The sequence below is a fragment of the Hippichthys cyanospilos genome, chromosome 2 (assembly GCF_059441005.1).
Source record: "Hippichthys cyanospilos isolate Australia breed blue-spotted pipefish chromosome 2, RoL_Hcya_1.0, whole genome shotgun sequence".
NCBI lineage: Eukaryota > Metazoa > Chordata > Actinopteri > Syngnathiformes > Syngnathidae > Hippichthys > Hippichthys cyanospilos.
This window is the reverse complement of record NC_142370.1, coordinates 26,258,900-26,279,374: the sequence shown is the minus strand read 5'-3', so window position 1 is coordinate 26,279,374 and position 20,475 is coordinate 26,258,900. Positions and strand designations below refer to the sequence as shown.

General features: G+C 41.6%; 1 protein-coding gene across 3 annotated transcripts; it reads left to right on the top strand.

The window, feature by feature from the left end:
* Window positions 1-1,750: 1,750 nt before the first annotated feature.
* Window positions 1,751-19,006, top strand: LOC148428034 (receptor tyrosine-protein kinase erbB-3-like). 3 transcript variants are annotated; one of them, XM_088407971.1, is made up of 30 exons: window positions 1,751-1,795; window positions 1,880-1,942; window positions 3,798-3,952; window positions 4,153-4,339; window positions 4,888-5,013; window positions 5,108-5,170; window positions 5,341-5,459; window positions 6,289-6,430; window positions 6,527-6,640; window positions 6,715-6,832; window positions 7,753-7,826; window positions 7,923-8,013; window positions 10,148-10,350; window positions 10,441-10,573; window positions 11,742-11,835; window positions 12,529-12,686; window positions 12,780-12,836; window positions 13,294-13,435; window positions 13,521-13,640; window positions 13,724-13,822; window positions 13,909-14,094; window positions 14,168-14,323; window positions 14,407-14,482; window positions 14,681-14,827; window positions 14,896-14,993; window positions 15,077-15,250; window positions 15,328-15,399; window positions 17,539-17,588; window positions 17,661-17,839; window positions 17,928-19,006. In XM_088407971.1, the coding sequence occupies exons 1-30, from the start codon at window positions 1,774-1,776 to the stop codon at window positions 18,680-18,682; spliced, it is 4,173 nt and encodes a 1,390-aa protein (XP_088264097.1). In that variant the 5' UTR covers window positions 1,751-1,773; the 3' UTR covers window positions 18,683-19,006. The 3 variants fall into 3 exon arrangements, with proteins under 3 accessions (XP_088264097.1, XP_088264095.1, XP_088264096.1); XM_088407969.1 differs by having other exon boundaries at window positions 17,539-17,839; XM_088407970.1 differs by having other exon boundaries at window positions 1,787-1,942; window positions 17,539-17,839.
* Window positions 19,007-20,475: the final 1,469 nt, after the last annotated feature.

Here is a 20,475-nt window from a genome sequence, read left to right as displayed (position 1 = left end):
TTTCCATCCTTTGGCCGTAGTAGGGGAACACAGAGGGCCGGAGTTGCTCTCGGAGTTTGAAGTAACGCCCCTCGGACGTCAACCAAGAGTGGAACCCGTATCTGACCAAACATCATTAACAGGGAAGCAATGTTCACACTTGAAATTCCAATTCATTACAAAAACACTCTAGGTAACAACTTTCCAACATGTTCTTGCGTCCTCACCACTCTGCTTCTGCCACAGGTGCGTGATTCACTGGGCTAATGCTTCAGCTGCTGTTCTCAACAGTAAACAGCTTGAACACAACTAGCCTCATGGGCACTCGTTCAAGACCCATCAAGGTTTTAATCTTTAAAGATGTTTTTGAGTAATGCTGATCGGTTTATTATTTGCAACTAATGTATTCTCTTAATATTTTATTAGGCTTTTTTTGTGAGTACTACATATATATATATATATATATATATATATATATATATATATATATATATATATATATATATATATATATATATATATATATATATACTGTAAACATCCAAGGGTTCCAGGCTTGCTGGTGCCTGTGCCAGCCTTCCTAACAGCTCAATTCAGGCAGCAGGCGAGGGACACCCTGAACTGGTTGCTAGCCAATTGCAGGACACACAGGGACAAACAACCATTCACACACCCAATCATACCTAAGGACAATTTAGGATGTCCAATACCTGCCATGCATGTTTTTTTTTTTTTTTTTTTGTGTGTGTGGGGGGGGGGATTGCGGGAGGAAGCCAGAGTGCCTGGAGAGAACCCACACGGCCTTGGGGCGAGCATTCAAACGCCATACAAGAAGGCCGGAGCGAGGTGGATCTGAACTCGGGTCCCTGAACTGTGAGGCAGATGTGCCGCCAATCACTCACAATTGGCTAGGTTCACAACATTATTTTCTGAAGCGGGTCAACAGACTTTAAATTTCATTTTACAGTAACTTTAAATTTAGCAACAATGAGGGAAAGCTTAGTCACGCAGTTTGGCTGCACTTACTTAGGTTCACCCGTCAGCGGGTTGCTTCACTCGCTGCGTCACGTTGGGGAATCTTGACTACTTTGAGGCTATTTTCACAAATTAAGCCTGTTATGGGGCTGAGTAGTTACTTGACCATGTGACAATGTGAGCATTGTGACCGGCTGCTCCATGCGCATCAAAGAGGTGATTAAGAAGCAGGCTACAAGGGGGACAATACTGCTTTTTACAGGGGGAACAGAGTAGCCACTCACTGTCCTGCAGCAGTGCTTGGACAAGCGCAGATCACCATGAGACACATCTGTGCTTTAAAGGGATGCATAGGGTTCATAGCGCTTGCATTGATACAAACACAGCAGTTTTATTTTGCAGTCTATTTGTTTTATCCAGTATACGTCAGAGAAAAAGGAGTCCGAAACGGGCACAAAATCCTAATCCTAACTGTTTGACATTTTGCTTGCGGTACACTGACCGTTATTAGATACAAATTCATACAGTGATATGGAATTTATTCATTTTACGTATGCTGCATATTGTGTGGCACGGCTGTCTTCGGAACAAACAAATGAAACAACAAAGACGGCAACAACAACAAAAACGGACCAACCTCTGATTGGTGAAAAAAAACATCCTCCTGGCCAATCACATCATCCATTCTGGGAGGGAAGATCCTGCTCAAAACAAAATGCCACTTGTTCATCAACTCAATGGGCGCGTTCTGATGTTTTTACACATGCGACCGTTAACAAGACGGACTTCCTCTGAAGTGATAGACGAAACGAAAGTTGGATGAAGTCAAGATTCCATACAAGTAAACATTTGGTTTACTTTATCTTATGTGATGTGGTGATACTTATATAAATAGGTAAAAATATCAACATGAACCAGTGGTTAGTCATTTCAGTGTCTGTGGTATTGCTGTGGAGTCTACAAGCAACCTTAACTCAAATGCATGATGGTGAGTGAGCTGCTTTATTTTTTTTCTTCTCTCCATTAGCTAACAACCTTTCATATTGTATACCTCAGATGCAATATTACTTTTTTTGCGCTCTCCTTATGAGCTTCTTTGTGCTCTTATTACTCAGCGGTAATCAAGTATATTAATGCATGCTATAAAACGGTCCCTTTCATAAACTGCTAGTGACGAAGGGCAACAATATAATAATGCCCCTGCAGAGTTTCTTAGGGCAACTAGTCCTTGTTAACCGGACAACATGCAATACGGCATGTTGATGGTTTTATGTACAGGTTGGCAGAAATTAATCAAGATACTGTTTTGGCATTATCACAATATTGAGACTTACTGGCCTTCCTGCAACTTTTTTCAACGTTCTTCCGTGTAGCGTAACCTAAACAAATATGACATTTTAAATTAATGTAAATTATCCGAAAATAAAACAATCAATACACTGCCCGTTGAGAAGCACCTCCACTTAAAATGCAGCAGATTGCAGAATGTATTTTCAAATACATCTCTGAAATGATGGGGTTTTTGAGTTTTTCCTTCCCCTTCTGGGAGCTTTGACAGGGGATGCTGTTGTGTACCTTACATTGAAAAGATGTCTCTGTATGACCTCTTTTCATTCTGTGAAGCCCTTTGAGACTTCGGTGATTTAGGGCTATATAAATAAAATTTGATTGATTGATTGATTGATTGATGACAGCAGATGTTGCTTTTGTTGATTGATGCAAAAATATTCGCACAGAAATGATTATTGGTACTTGATGAGAGGTAGTTTGGGTGCGTGTCCTCTTCCGTTCATGATATTTCCTTTACCACTGCCAGAAGAGACGACTCACACATGAGCCATTGTCTTACTATGATCTCAACTCAGCCACACATATATTGTATAGAACTCTGTGCACACACAGACGTACTGTCACTGCACTGTGAGAGAGACACAAAGAACGAGAGAGACACTGTCCACATTTATAGCTTCATCACAATAAGAACTCTGTATGAGAGAAGCCCTTTCTCTTCGACCCTGAGTCGTCAATTCCATCAGCCTGATGCCTGGACTACTTTGTGTCCAAGTGTAATGGACTACAGACTGTTTTACTCTTCTCCATATTGTGGAACTCACAACAAAATCCTGCAGGAGGAAAGCATCAAAACCACTGAACTCATACACTCATTAGTCCTACATTTACCGCAAATGGGTCACACACATGCTGTAGATTATCTTTGAAGTCAAGAGATGTTGAAGGGATTGACCTTTTGAGCAAATTTGTAGCCGCATTCTACGAAGTATCTAGCATGCAGCATTTCCGTTCACTAAAAGAAAACTGCTGACCTGAGTACTTTAGCCTAATAGTAATGCTCAAAGAAGCTTTGTCATCTCATGTTTATATCACATGGACTAAAAAAAAAATATATATATAATTGCAAATTGTCTACGCCACACCGCTGACATTCTGTATTGATGTGACTGGTTAATTAAACTACTGTAATTAGTAGTGCGTAATGATTTACAAAGCTATTTTTCCTGACTTCCCTCTCATTGTCGCATTAACAGGCCTGGAAATGAAACAGAGTTTTGCATAGAAAAGTCGATGTGTAATTACATATAGAAGCAGATGTATATATGCCCCCCCCCCCCCAAAAAAAAAAAAAAAAAAATCTTAAAGACCACAAACTTGAAGATATAGAAATGGGATTTGGGCGTGATAAGACATTTATTTCTACATTCATGAGCAAGGCATATATCAAAGGGCTGTCTTCCCTGCTCGGGAGTGCAGAACTGTTTGCTTAGTTTGCTGATTTGGTGCTGTGAAGAATACGTGTGTTCCTCTATTGTGTGTGTGTTTGTTAGTGGTGTGTCTTGGTACCCAGAATGGACTGAGCTCCACGGGCTCTCAGGAGAATCAATATAACTTGATCAAGGAGCGCTATGACAGCTGTGAAATTATCATGGGAAATCTTGAAGTCACACAGATTGAGAGCAACTGGGACTTCTCTTTTCTTAAGGTAGGTCAATCATGTCCACCATTATTGGCTTTCAAAGTTGAGATTGATCACGGAATAGGGCAGTGTCTGCTACTCCTTTCCTAGTTGCCGTTGTTTGTCTTTCTGCATACTATCCCCAAAAGACTACAGGCCTACTACTGTAAGTCAAGCTGTTTTGTTCAAGCTGTTTGGTTTCGCAAACCTCTTCTACCTCTGCGCAGACAATTCGTGAGGTGACTGGCTATGTGCTCATCGCCATGAATCATGTTCAGGAAATCCCCCTGGAGCAACTGCGGGTCATTAGAGGAAGCAGCCTTTACGAAAGGCGTTTTGCTCTCTCCGTTTTCTTCAACTATCCTAAGGATGGACCGCATGGACTGCGTCAACTCGGCCTTGTAAATCTGACAGGTGACAACAGGAAATGACGTGAAGAATAAGGAAATTGACTGCAAATATAACATGTACCGTAAACTTCGGACTATAAGACACCATTTTTTTCTCTTGATCTGAGCTATACATCTTATATTCCAGTGTGGTTTACCCGCAGTTTTTTTTTCTACCAGCTACCAGGGGACTATCCACCAGGAAAGCAAAAATGTGTAAGGTGTCAACAACAAACAGAACAGAAGCCGTACTCAAAAGGAGTTAAAAAAAAAAAAAAAAAAAATATATATATATATATATATATATATATATATATATATATATATATATATATATATATATATATATATATATATATATATATATATATATATATATATATATATATATTGCAATGTGTTTGGATAGAAATTAATGCAACAAATATCTAAAGGCCTCTTGATAATGCTCGTTGGGCCAAATCTATAAAAGGAGCAGGCTGTAAGGAGCGGTTCATACTTTGCCCACCACTGGGGTTTGCAATCCAATACAAACCAGTCTGTTTTTGCCTGTACTGTATTTGTATTTTGCAGAGATTTTGGAAGGAGGTGTACAGATTATTAATAATAGATACTTGAGCTACAGTCCTTGGGTCTACTGGCAAGATATAATCAGGGACAGTAAGGCTCCTATCGACATTTACTACAATGGAGAAAGAGGTTCGGACTGCTGTTTTTTAACAAATTAAATATCTATTTTTATTGGGGTGCATTGTAAATAGTTAATGTGTTTGTGTCTTTTTTGTTGTCTCAGGGACATGCCACAAATCTTGTGGAGAATATTGCTGGGGGCCAAATGAGAAGCAGTGTCAGATCTGTGAGTGTACAATTGTTTCCATTGTCTTTTTAGCCTCGTCAGTGACCTTTAGGGTTTCCTTTCATTTCCACAGCTCTTTTCACCTTATAAGGGCATGGAATTCAAACAAAAAGCCGGAACACACTGTTTTTTCGGACCTCACGTCAACTCTTGGCTTCTGTGTGTTTTAGTGACGAAGACGGTGTGCGCTCCCCAGTGTAACGGTCGTTGTTTTGGGACGAGCCCTAGGGACTGCTGTCACATTGAGTGTGCAGCAGGGTGCACAGGCCCCCTGGATGTGGACTGTTTTGTAAGTGTTACTAAGGAGGAAAGTCAAGCAGGGAGATCAAATGGAGACCATATTTTACATTTGTACATTTCTACAGGTTGTCATTAAAAAGCAGATGTAGCCAACAAAGACAATCCAACCCAACATTTCATATATACTGTGGATATGCAAAATTCTTCCACAAATCTCATGATAGAAGTTTGGCTCCCAGTTCGTCCCAACTATGTCTTGCTCCTAAGTATTTCTGACACCCTCTCCATTCATCATCCTGAAATACGGATTCTACAGGATGAATTTAGATTTTTGTTTAAGGGAATTTAAATATACTTAAATATTAAATATTATTATTAAGTAAATCTAGAGTCCAAACGCAGTAAATTTTGGCTTTGTTTCGAGTTCATTTCAGTGGCAGTCCAAAATTTTGTACCAGCTAGAGCACAGGTGTCGAACTCCAGTCCTCGAGGGCCGATATCCTGCATGTTTTCAAACCTTTTCCCTCAAAAACACCTGATTCAAATGATTGGGATCATTTTGAAGCTCCTGCAGAGCTTGCTAATGAGCTAATCATTTGAATCAGGTGTGTTGGGGAAAGAAAACCGGAAAACATACAGGATGCCGGCCCTCGAGGACTGGAGTTCGACACCTATGAGCTAGAGGTACCTGGTGCGATTTGTTTACAAGTCTTATGAATAGGTGTGGATACTCACACTTAGCTGAAAAGGTAAATAGTATGTAAGAAATATGTCCATTCCAAATGATAGATTTAAGCAAGCCAAAAAATCAAATCATTGAATTGCGCGGGAAATTAAGTGTCCAAATAATCACATTCGGTATATTTGTGTGCTTATAGGCATGCCGGCATTTCAACGACTCTGGAGCCTGCGTGCCTCAGTGTCCACAAGCTCTCATCTATAACAAGCAGAGTTTTCAGATGGAAACAAACCCAAACGCTAAATATCAGTATGGATCAATTTGTGTCTCTCAGTGCCCCAGTGAGTGTAAACGTTTAACACTAACTCACTCATCATCTACCTCAATTTGGCTTACTTACATCGTGTCATTTTGTTGTCAAATCCTGTTGATTGTAGCTCATTTCGTGGTGGACGGTAGCTCCTGTGTGAGCGTCTGCCCTCCAGATAAGACGGAGGTGGAGAGAGAGGGACACAGGCATTGCGAACCCTGCTCTGGACTCTGCCCGAAAGGTTTGACTTTGATAAATACTCAAATTGCCTGATGGGCAAAATGGGGAAATCTCATGTTTCCCGTATCCTCACAGTATGTGAAGGCACAGGTGCAGAGCATAGGCAGACTGTGGACTCAAGTAACATTGACAGCTTCATCAACTGCACCAAAATCCAAGGAAGTCTTCATTTTTTGGTCACAGGCATTCTCGGGTATGTCTCAATATGTTTCATGGGCGCAATGCAACTACTTCAGTTCAGTCAAGGGGAGACAGGATAATGGGTATATACAGTATGTGATTAGAAGACTCTGTATCAGGAGTGTCTGAATGGTTCCATGACTTGTCACAAAAGATACAGACTGTATTTCAAATCCAAGCTACATACTGCAACTTTCCCCCCTTAAGTAATCACCTTTCTAAGCCATTTTTTTTCTCATCATCTCTGTGGAATCCTAAAAGAATTCTTCCCAGATTTTGAATTGTGTCTTCACAGTGGTCCTGATTTTGTCCATGATTTCAAAACAGGTTCACTTCAATGTCATCCTTGAGCTTGGCACAAGGGGAAAAATTACACAGAGCCAGGTCGAATGAGTATTTGTAAAGAGGTTGCTTCAGTACAACAATGATTTTTCTCAGCCCAAAACCGTCATATACTCAGGGCTTTGTGAGTTGGTTTGAGTCGTTCTGCCACAAACGTCATCACCTCTTGCACATTGAACCAAGCAAGCTCCACAGATCTCTTTATAAACAGGCTGCTTGATATATGCTTGATGAGGAGTACTCTTTCATTATGCGCATTGGCGTTGAAATACAGTACAGCTTCTGTGACATCAGTCCTGAACATTTCTTACACACCTCTTAGTGTTCCACTAGGGTAAATGGCAGCTGATTGAGTGTTCTGAAGAGCATAACTCGTTCCATTGTTCAAAGGTTGACAGTTTCATGAGTCTTAACTCATAAATTCCCATCAGCTCATGAATACATTGAAAAATGTGACTTTCACGGAGCAAAAATGGAGTCAGACAGACAAAAACTAACGAAATGACTCCAAAAACTGTGCAAGGATCTCAGTCCCTAACAAGTATCGTATAGGAAACAAAAACAAGATCTTTTAATGTTTGGCTTCCTTAGAGATGACTTTAAGAAGATCCCACCTCTGGATCCTAAGAAGCTAGAAGTGTTCCGCACTGTTAGAGAGATAACAGGTACAGTTTTGTTTTTTTTCAACAGCGTGTTGCTGCATAATGTCTAAACAAAACTATCTGATGTTGCTAAATATGCCACCTTTGTTTGATTACCAGATATCCTAAACATCCAATCATGGCCAAAAGAACTCAGTGACTTGTCCGTTTTTTCGAGTCTCACCATCATCCAAGGAAGGTCACTTTACAAGTAAGTCCCATTTAATTTTGTGGCAGGCATTAAGACCGTGCCTCTCACCCAGCAGACAAGTTTGAACGAACCTTTGATGCTTTGATCCTTGTGGTTTTGACTTTGATGATTTGGACAATCTACAAATTTGTGTTGGCATACGAAAAGTCAAGTAGTACACTGGAACAGCATTCCAGCTTCTTTATCCTGCCACATTCATAAACCCGGACGTTACAACGTTTCAGCAAGCGTCTGAAGAGGTGATTTCCTCTGCCACATCGCCCCACATTCACAATCAGCAGCCACCGACACATTGGTGAAATTGTCTGAGCTGAGTGATCTGTCCGCGTGGTTTCAGCATGTTGGGGGGCTGTTCCGCCTGCGAGGAATCACCACGGACGTCCCAAAGCACCACATGGTTTGGTCAGTTTGTTGGACTTGGAGAGGGTGGACAGGCTCCTTTCTCTGCCCGGATTGGGTGATGGCACAACAGTGGACCTAATGGACAAAATGATAATGCTGCTGGGCTTGGATGAGCGCAGATTCCTGTTTACACACATGTTCTTACGTCAGCTACCTCCTCACGGCTACCACGGATTTTCTGTATGCATAAAGACTGCGTGCTGATGTTGCTAACTGATCAACGCGTTGTCCGTTGATACTTTTTCTTGTGAAGATGGGGTACTTGGACGATTAAAGCACACAGGTTGTTTGGGTGTGAGGGGCATGTGTTGGTGATTGCTTGCAGAATTTCCATCGCTCATGACTTCCGCCTTTCCTAACGTTGATACGAAGCATGAGGTAGAACATTTTATCAAAACTGTTTGCTCGCCAGTTTATGCCCGCATGCCTAGACGGGAGCAAATTGGCAATTGAGAGAATAGTTTGCTTAGGTCCTCAAAAAGGACTTAGGATTAGGGTTAGGTCAGATACCAGGTCAGCCTGCTTCCGCGAACCCGGTGGTCTCGGCCAGCACCCCGCCATATCCAGAAGGGGCCCTCTCACCTGTCACCCAGTCCCTCGGCGCACCCAGGCTCAAGCCGGCCATCAACAGGCTGGTCCAGGCGGTAGTGAGAGCGACTTGCGCAGTCCCGCTCCAGAGTCCCGGGTTGTCGGCCGGCCAGGCGCTCCACCCACCAATGGCCATCCGGCCTCAGCAGCAGACCACAATAAAACACCATCCAGCTGCCCCCTCAGCTTCACCAAGCCCACAGGTATGGTCCCGGTACACAGAGTTGAGTCAGACGGTGGTGGTGCCGCAGCAGCTTCTGGCCCAGGTCCCAGATCAGGATCTGCGTCCCTCAAAAACCCATCGTCATCCAGGTCAACGCTGCCATTCTGGCTCCTGCGGCACATCAGAACATCCATCTGACAATGCAACCTCACGTGGTTTTTACGCTGAGTGTCTGGCCCCTACTCCTGCCTCACTTACGCCCATGTCCAACAGGGTTCACCTACACCGCCTAGAGCTGGACTGTGTACCCGGGGTGACAGAGAAGTAAAATACCCTGTGGGGGATTTTATTCTGCCTTTCTGGGTGTTTGGGGTGGGCTATGTAGCAGGCATCTCACTCAACAAGCATATTGTGAACCTTGTGGTTTTGACTGATGATTTGGAAAATGTTGTTCAGTTTTGTGTTGGCATGCAAAGAGTAAAGGCGTACACTAGAACAGCAACGTGTGACTTCTTCGTCTTGCCACAACATCCTTTTATGTCTTCAGAAGTTGTGTGCCTAAAACATGATATAGTGTAATTTGTGTTCATGATAGCACGTTGTGTTTCATGCCATTTATTGTACAAAGTTCAAGAACAACATATGTGGGAAATTTTGTCTGATGTGGCATGATCAAAAATGTCACCAGTATAAATCTTTGTAAAATAAAGAATGGCTCTAAAGAAAAAATCTATTCAACCATGTTGAAATGAGCATAATCATCATAAAACACACCACATGTGCACCACACCGTTGTAGTTTGTGGAGTGTATTACATTAGGAAAAGAGAAAACTATTCACTTTGTACTGAGGGGTCTATAGGCAAGTCGCAAAGTAGTGAGGGATTGTTGTGTACCCGAAAAAATTCTTGGGAGAATCACAAAAGAGTTCCACATTTTAAACAGTATCCTCAAAACGTTTTATCCAATTTGCCAATCACAGGCGTTTTTCCCTGATGGTGATGCGCATCTCCACTCTCACCTCGCTGGGTCTGCGCTCTCTACGAGAGATCAGCGATGGCAGCGTGTATATCAGTCAGAATGCAAAATTGTGCTACCATCATACTGTGAACTGGTCTAAGCTGTTCAGAGGGCATCGGGTTCGAGTCAACAGTATCAACAGCAACAAGCCACTAGCGGAATGCGGTGAGGACTCTTCGTCTCCTCTTACCTCGTTTGATTCATTTTTAACAACATGCTTGTGTATTTCTGATTAGTTTAACTTAATTTTTACAGTTGCTGAGGGCCATGTCTGTGACCCACTGTGTGCAAGCTCTGGTTGCTGGGGCCCAGGACCAGACCAGTGTCTCTCCTGTAGGAACTATAGCCGAAATGGCACATGTGTGAACAGCTGTCACTTTTATATTGGGTCAGTATAACCGATACAGTCCGCTTCTCACATTTTAGGGTGAGATTTTGTAACAAATTTAAAGTATACCTCCAGTGCTCAGAAGGAAAAATGTATGGTTCATCAGAAAAAATGGCATCTAAATGAATTTTGGTTACACTGGCTTTATTAGTGTTAGCTCAGTCTTTAAACGCTATAAAAGTGCAATGCAAAGCATATGGATACTCCAATAATAGGAGGAAACTCAAAGACAAGCATGACTATTGTGTGTCTAAACCTATTAATTCAGAATGTAAATTCATTATAGAATGGTGGCTGCATAGCATGGATAAAGGACACTTGTTAAAAACTTACTGTGAGTAAAATGATCCAGACAGGATAAACACAATTTACCAGGCATTATCTAATAGGGCCGGCAGGGGATCTGTTTTGTTTTTTTAGTCTTATTTTTGGGCCAGAAATGCAATGAACACAAGGGTAGAATGCGCTTCCTGTCACCTACTTCACTATTTACACAAGTCTGACTGGAACCTCGTGGCGAATATCCTTCCTTTTATAGCAAAATAGCAGGACAATGTCTGGATTACATTTCCACATGGAAGTACGGTCTTCTGTGCTGTTGAAAAACTTAGCAGTTAGACAGCTGTCACTTGGTGGGGGCAAGGAATGACCTTGCCAATGACATCCTATTAGTTTCCAAAATGGCTGTCCTTCAAACTCATCTAGGGTGATTTGGGGTGAACTGTTTTGGCAAATACAAGACGAGACTCAAAAATTGGAACACCGGCTATTCCTCAAACTTTACAAATCCCATCAAGACCTCAATTTGCAAAATAATTTTATAATTTGAACTGAATTTGATGTGAAACTTTAAACTGCACGTCCAACAGTTAATGTTTCAATATTTTTTGCATGCTGTTGTAAATTTTGCGAAAAGCATTTTGTGCAAGTATTGATGACTGAAGCTGGGTAGGTGAAGTCAAATGTTTAGATAAGGTTAAATAAATTGCTTACAGTATCTTTAAAAAATATAACTAATAAGAGTTACAATGCATTTTAAATTCAACCTAAAAGTTTCACTCCAAAGCCGACTATCACAATGTTGGGGGGAGAAGTGTACAATTCTTTGGATATAAAATTGTAATTTAATTTCCATGTACCTGTCGAATGTTGACCTATGTGTCCACAGCTCTTCAAGAGAATTTGCAAGGGCTGATGGGGAATGTGTTGCGTGTCACTCGGAATGTAAACATCTGCATGGAAAGGTCAGCTGCACAGGGCCGGTAGGTGCTTCTGTAACTATTCTTGCAGCAAAGCTTCAACTGAAAAGCGAGAGTAGATGCAGCGAACCTTGGAGCAGTTCTGGGGCACTTGCTGACTTCCACAGCGTTAATTTTAAATCTATGTATTTTCCCATTTTAATATGAGAAATGCATTTTTTTCCAGACTCATATCACACATTGGCCTCCATAATCTGTGTAGTTTTAGTTAACGTTGTTATATTAAAATAAGTTAAACACTGTCCAAGGTAAAATACAGTAAAGTGAAATAACTCGTTTTAAGACATCTGACAGCTAGAATCAAGAGGGCAGAGGCATGTTTACAGAAGGATAGTCTTACCTACTGAGATATAATTAGTATTCCTCTTAGTATTGTGTCTGAATCATCATAGAATCATGTTGTATGGTCAACCAAAACCTTTCTTCTTATGCCTGAGAAAATTCTCTTCCTGGTCCCTTGGTTATCATGGTACTTTTCATTTTTGCCAAAAATAACTCACAAGTCAAATCAAAATCCATGTTCCACAATAAACATTTGTAGAGTTGAAGCATGACGAATTGGATGCAAATCTAATTATAGTCATTAGACATGATAAAATTAGCGTTTTCAAACCACTTCTGGATATGTATGCGCACATGCATTATTCACACTGAATTCAGTCTATATTGGTTAATTTTCCCAAGTCTTTCTTTCAGGGTGCATATGAATGTGTGGCATGCGCCAACCTTCAAGATGGTCCATACTGCATGTCGTCTTGCCCTGCTGGGGTGAATGATGGGCAGAGGAGGCTCATCTTCAAATATCCTTCAAAGGAAGGCCACTGTGAACCATGTCACAAAAATTGCACCCAAGGGTGAGGCTGGATGCTTTGAGTTTTTTCTTTTCTTTTCCATCATAAGCACCATTCTATGCACAACATAAATTGAACGTATAAATGTAATTTCAGATGCTCAGGCCCAGGACTCAGTGATTGTTTGGAGACTGTCAGACTGAGTGCTAGCAGGTGAGTTTTCACCCTAAATATTCTAAATAGGGCCTTTTTATACTTTGTTTTCATTGTCAAAAGGCGGAGGGTGACCTTAATAAAGCTTGAATACTGAACATGTCACAAAACAAAAAAATTTTTCTTGACAGAAAGCTCAAAGTGAGCGCTGTGTGGAATATTTAGGCTCTACTTAAGGAGGTAACCACAATGTGAAAACCAAAACGGGGATGGACTTTATTATGTTGAAATTGGTGCTTTTATGTCAAAATGCACACAGTGTGAAATGCTCTTTGAGTTCTGTGTGTCCTGCAGTTGTATGATACAAGAACATTTGTCAGATCATATCTGGTCTCCTTTTTTCTTCTGCCACATGACCCAAATCATGACATCAAGATCCAACTTTACTTTGCGCTATTTCTAACCTTTTTTCCTCATGTCTCCACCCTATCATCTCACTCTCTTCTTTACTCTGAAGTGGCCAGATCACAGGCATCGCCTTAGGTGTGCCAGCTGGCTTGATCTTATGCCTGGTGTTGTTTTTCTTGGGCGTGCTATACCGCCGAGGCCTGGCCATTCGCCGCAAGAGAGCCATGAGGAGGTACCTTGAGAGCGGAGAGGTGAGTCAGTCCCATAAGGGGCCATTAGGTGCCTTTGCATTGATAAATATATACTCACACAGGGATTATCCTTGTGTCTTGGCAGAGTTTTGAGCCGCTGGGTCCCGGGGAGAAAGGAACCAAGGTTCACGCCCACATCCTGAAGCCATCTGAACTAAAAAAGCTCAAAATCATCGGTTCTGGTGTCTTTGGCACGGTGCACAGGGTATCAGTCATCTGCATCTCTTTTGGAGAAACAGGTGCTGAACGCAGAGTATGTTATAACAGCTGCGTGTTTTGGTTTGAAAGGGGTTTTGGACTCCAGATGGAGAGACAGTGAAGATCCCGGTGGCCATCAAGACTATCCAGGACAGCTCAGGCCGCCAAACCTTTACCGAGATAACTGACGTGAGGATCAGATGTCAGGAATTGTTTTGGCAAAATTAGAATGCACTGACAGAGTCCAACATGTGGTGTCTATGCGCCCTCTACAGCACATGCTGTTCATAGGCAGCCTGGACCATCCCTACATAGTGAGACTTTTGGGCATCTGTCCGGGGTCCACTCTGCAGCTTGTCACACAGCTCAGTTCATTGGGCTCCTTACTGGAGCACATCAGGCAGCACAAGAACAGCCTGGGCCCTCAGCGCCTGCTTAACTGGTGTGTCCAAATAGCAAAAGTAAGTTCATAGGAATTCCACATACTGTAGTGTAGATGGTCTGTGTGCACATGATGACATGTTTGCCTGTTAGGGTATGTACTACCTGGAGGAACACTGTGTGGTGCACAGGAACCTGGCAGCTCGCAACATTCTACTGAAGAATGACTACCAGGTCCAGATCTCAGACTGCGCCGTAGCAGATCTCCTTTATCCCGATGATAAGAAATGTGTCTACTCGAACACCAAGGTTGCAGTCCGTTTCTCACCTACTGGTATTTTTTTTTTTCTGGTGACAGCTTCACACTTTGTACTCTGTATGTCATGGTACAGACTCCGATCAAATGGATGGCTCTTGAAAGCATCTTGTTTCGAAGATACACTCATCAAAGTGACGTGTGGAGTTATGGTGAGACGCTTGATCAGTAAATTCTGGAGCCTTGAGTATCAAAGACACTGTTTTCTTAAGGGGTTTGTTTCTTATGTGATGCATGTTTGAGGAGAATATCTGGAAACATGCCAAGACTAAGAACTATGTAGTGGACTATGTCTATTCCGATAGCATTTTATCCTAAACATAAAAGATCTCTGGCTGCCTCTCGAACAGGAGTTACAGTGTGGGAGATGATGTCTTTTGGGGCAGAGCCTTATGGGTCAGCACAGGCCCAAGAGGTGCCATGCTTGCTGGAGAAGGGCGAACGTCTGTCGCAACCTCACATCTGCACCATCGACGTATACATGGTCATGGTCAAATGTGAGTGCCACAAAACTACATCCAATCACATGTTCAGGAAAGTGAAACCGAGCCCGTTTCCCGTTCAGGTTGGATGATCGATGAAAATATAAGGCCCACTTTCAAAGAATTGGCAAGTGACTTCACACGCATGGCAAGAGATCCAGCCAGATACCTTGTCATAAAGGTGAGGCATTGATTGTTAGAGTCACACACTTTGAATCAATGAAATCCTAAAAACTGTCCTTCCATTTGACCATTATTCTGCAGCTGGAAGAGGACGATGCCCCGCCAGACGCCCATCGCAGAGATTCTGAGGGAGGGCTGCTTGATCCAGATTTGATGGGCGAAGATGAAGACGCACTGCAGGAGGCTTTCGCCACACCTCCTCTGCAACATTCTCCTTCGTGGAGTCTCTCTCGTTCAAGGATTAATTCTTATCGTGTAATTGAATATATTTTTACTGTGGACTTTGTTATCACTGGTTAACCTGATTAAGCATGTTTCTCGTGAAATTATAGAGTGGCGCATCTCATGCCGGACCTGTTGGATACCTGCCAATGACTCCAAGTCCTGGAGAAAGTGTCCGCCAGGTTAGACCCATGCACACACAAGCACAAACATTTGGTTAACTTTTTGACAAAGCATCATGTACTCAGTAGTTTGTGGTAGCATAAACATATCCAGACACATTTCTGTGGTTCTTTTGTGGCTTTTCACACTATCAAATTGTTGATTAAAATGAAGATGATAAGGGCTAATGTATTGAAAAAACTAAACTAAATATTAGCTTTGTCATGGAGTGAATGTCGGTGTGACGTGTTTGTGTCTTTCCGAAATATTCGCCATTTTATCCTATGTACATTCTCTATCTTTATTTTAGGAGAGTACTGAGAGTCCCACAACAACATAACATAGAACGTTTTATTTGATGTTGATTACAATCACATCATTTTTCTTAACAGTCTAAGTAAGAGAACACACCTTGCTCCTCTGTCTTTCTGATACTGCATTTTCTTTTTGTTGTAAGGTAACACATTTCTGTGGTGGGGTGTCACCATTTGCATGAAGCAGGTTTATGTGGGTATATGATCTCACTTGTTTAGCCATTTTCATCAGTAAAAATTTGTCCATAAATTCAGGGGAAGTCAACACCCAAAAGTTCATTACAATATGTTCTGTGCAGCCCCACCCGTCCAAACATAACATTTTGATTAAAATTGCGTTAGTGGAATTTGAATTATGCTGAAGATGACAACGCAGTTTCTCAGAGCAAGGGTAACATCGTGTGAACGCCCCATGACCTATCTCAGAAAACAGGTCATTCGTTATTGGTTGGTACCTGAGCCCTGAGCAATGTTGATGTTATCTTCAGCTGACAAAATGGCTGTTTTTTGCAGAAAGTTGAACACAGATGGATTTGCTGCTTAACTTGTATTCCAAAAATACAATATTATTCAGAATGTCGTGTTTAGACTAGCGGGGGGCGCATAGAACACATTCATGCAAAGAAAACGGTATGACTTGACTTCCCCCTAAGTTGATAACCAAATTTATTTCATGTAATTAATACCTGTAAAAACACATTTTCCTACAGTTCTTGTTTTTAACTGAAAATATTGTCACAAGTGTTTGGGAAAAAGTAAACACGACTCCCTTTTTTTTTCTCTAGTTCGATCATATGGCATTTGGGAAAGCATGCAGAGTTTTAATGTTACTTGAGTCCTGACTACGTGTGATGGCATTTTCAGTCTATAGCAAGTGGCAAATTATGTTTTAAAGTTATTAATTGTTGTTGTAAAATAATTTAGCTATCAAATGAATTAAGGATGAAATTTGAACTTTTACTGCTGAAATTTGCCAAATAAGTTTAGTATCCCTTGAAGGATCATTAGACAGACAGCTGTCCTGGTTGTATTTGAACTGTCTCCTTGAATGCAAGTTTCTATTTTTTTTTTCTTTTTTCATGCTTGCTTGCTGACTTACTTACTTACTTTAGTACTCGCTCGCTTGCTTACCTAATCAATCGCTTATTTAATTACCTACTCACTCGCTTGCTTGCTTACTTACTTATTTACTTACTGACTTAGACTAAGAAAAAGGATACTTTGGTGCCCATTTGGATAGTGGATTAATGTTAATTTAATATTGAGGATTTTGTAAAACTGCCTCGAGATAGGAAATTAATTTGTTCCAGAATGGCTTTTGCATCGTGATTTTTCTCATATCTTGAGTCCAGGTACTTATGTAAATTATTTAATTCGTGCCAAGCAATGAAGTAAATGGCAGAGGTTCGTACACTCGACAGCTTTTTAAAGTTCAAAATAACTTGCTGGTCTATAGGTTGGAGGTGCGGGCTGGTGTTTGGTATTATTTATCCAATCTTTGATAAACTATCTCATTATCCAAGCTTCCACATGCGCCCTCCACGTCACAGGAAGTTAAATGACGAGCATCGGGGCAGCAGCTAACCAATGGAAGAGCAGGATGACAGAAATGAGTCGACATTCGGCGGCGCGCTAAGTTTTCATATTTTGTATCTCGACTTATTTTCAGAGTCAAAAAACTCTTCGTCGTTTCGTATAATGAGTTTTTCGTAAACTCGGACGTTCATATCTCGAGGTAGTGCTGTACAGCACTCTACCTTTCTTTTCTTCCACAGTATCCTGAAAATATGAGGGTACTTTCATTTTACCTTCAAGACTCGCATTGCTTTGTCTTTTCTTTTAAAGCTGTGCTTCCAAAGATCCCGTCACAGCTCGGTGCGAACGCTGCCAGAAAGGTATGAGTTCAGAGGGAGTGGCAAGGAGACAGAATCGCGTGACGAAGGCTTCAGAACAGGTGCTGCTCACAGGACCCGGCTTGGATCTGAAAAGGCTACCCCTCATGTATCCAGTAGCAGGCACAGGAAGCTCTCTACAGCATCAAGTCCATCTTCCTACAAGGCGTGGACATCTGGTGAGAAAGAGGAGAAGGAGGAAGCTGACAACTCTGGTTGTATCCTTCCTGGATCACCTAGCACTCCAGTAAGAGGTATCGTGAAATATCTGAAGAATGCACATGATTTGCTTTACATACAGTAAATGAGATCTACTGACTTTGCTTATGTCATGCCTCACAGCTTGCAAAGGTACCGCACGATTAAGCAAGGTTAAAAAAATGGCCCTGGACTATGAGGTGATGAGCCACAAACCAACAACAAAAGACAACTCCTCACAGGTTGACACCCAATCGCTGGCTTATAAAATGCCACCTTCTCCAACTGCCCATGAGGACACCTTGAGACTGGTTCCAGCCGCGGAGCAACAGCAGCTAAAAGAGAACCACAGGGACAATATGGCAGACTCCGTAGAGGAACATCAGTTTAGCGTGGAGAAGCAGATACAAGCTGCGGAGGATCGTTTGCACGTACCTCCAGGGAAAGGCAGGTATGAATACATGGACATTACACGCTCTGACTCCACAGAGGAAGAGGCGGCGCTGCAAGAGAGACAGGAAACATCTGCAGCAGAGCCAGATGAAACATGCGAGGAAGAGGGGGGTCAATTAGATCCACAGGACTGCCATCGCACAAACAAACAACAAACACATCAGGGGTATGTCAGTAGTTTCCACAAACCAGATGTGGTTTCGAATGAGGGAGAAAACGAGTATGAGGACATGGCTGCATTTGAAGGGATACCCAATGGGTGGGAGCAGGCCGACTATCAGAACCTCCCAGTGAAGGGGGAGGTGGGCAGCGGCAGGTGCGCAGGGATTGGGGGATACATCAAGGTGTGCGCAGGCACGGGCGAGCCTGCCAGCAGCTCATCATTTGACAACCCCGACTACTGGCACAGCAGACTGTTCCTCAAGCCAGATGCCGTGCGGACCTAATCAAGGAGATTGTTATGGAAACGCTTTGACTGCTGCAGTTGAGTGTGTTGCTCGCCAGCATGTGCTTTGTGATGTTTTCCATTGGCGCATCAAGTAACATGAAAGTCAGGTCTCATTTTATTGCGTGATGCTGCACAAAATCATGACATGGAGCATATTGGAGAGCAAGCACAGAATAATGAGTTTACAGCATTTCTGTACCTTAGTAGTGACTAGGATACGTTATCGTTTTCTAAGTAATGGTTTCAATTAATGCTGTACAGTGTGACAATTTGCTGTTGTTTTTTACAGTATGACCATGTGTTAGTTAAATAAAGCACATATTCGCTTCCAAAAAATGACCAGTCCTTTTATTCTGTTCAAAAACAACATAATTTAATGAAAATAGCTGTAAATGACCCACTTGACATTCAAAGGCTGATCTATGCATCTGAGAAAAGTGTTGAACATAATCCTCCAATGGAAAGTAACATTACATTCAGACTGAGCGTTGTACTAATTAGAGGAGGGTTTCCCAAACTTTTTCCCATAGCCAAATATTTCTTGCTCTTTCTGGGATACAGTGATCCCTCGCTATTTCGCGTCTTGCCTCAGTGCATTGCGGATATTAAAAAAAAAAAAAAGCTTTATTGCAGATAGATATGCTATGAAGGTTTCTTGCGTGCCAGACAGACGAGGTAACTATAAATGCACTTAATGATCTTGCCACGGACACTCCTTGGATGTCCAACTACCGCAGTACACATAATATTTACTCACATCTTCAACTATTAAACCTTATACAGTAAATGTAAGTTTGAGTGGCTGTGGTCTCACAAAGAGCCGTGTCATATTCGCTCGCGCCAAGGAAGTCTAATTAAAGTGAACGCTGTAGAAAAAATGATAAAAGTCACAGTTTACACTTGAAATTCCCATTTATTACAAAAAGTATGAATACTTTTCACATAAAAAAAAACTTTTTTCTTTTTTTTTTAAGCACTATATTGGGGGGGGGGGTCCGGTCTCCATTAACCACAAAAAGCGAGAATCACTATATTGTATATATGTACAGTAATACAGTGATCTCGCGTTTTTTGCGGTTAATGGGGACCAGAACCCCCCAGTGATGTGAAAATCCGAGTACAGTAGTTTTAAATGTGAAAATTCTTCATACTATACATAGTTAAGACAAATATTACTGTGGTACATAAATATACTTAAATCTTAAATTTATTAAACATACAGCAATACAGTGACTGTTGTCCCTCCCCATCCATTTGGCTGTAGTCTACAGAGAGACGCGAATACATTTGCGACACCCGGAAGTCTAATTATAGTGAAGCCTGTAGCTGACCAAACATGATAACAAACACAGTTTGCACTTGATTATAGCCCCAAAATGCATGGTTGTGCAGGGAGCCAGTCATGTGTCTTTTAGGAGTACCCGAGAGCTGTGCTTCGTCAAAGTCACACACGCTTACATGATTTCATAAATTAATAAATAATCCCACTCTTATCACAGTAACAAGGTTGCAGGTAACATTGTAAATCTGTGCTATTGTTAGCTTTTCCTCAGAAGGAGAAACTATCTGTTTAGATAGCTATTATTACTGTAGTGTATTTTGGGATGTGACCATTGAGCCGTCATTTACTTTTTATATATTTATTTATTTAATTTTGATATTTTGCTGAAGTCTCATTGGGGTAGTTTTGTCAGTGAAACTTATCAAGTCAAGTAGGAGAGGACAAAGACATTCCTGTTTCCAGAGGCATCACTGAAGATATACAAGACAAGATATGTAATTTGAGTAGAA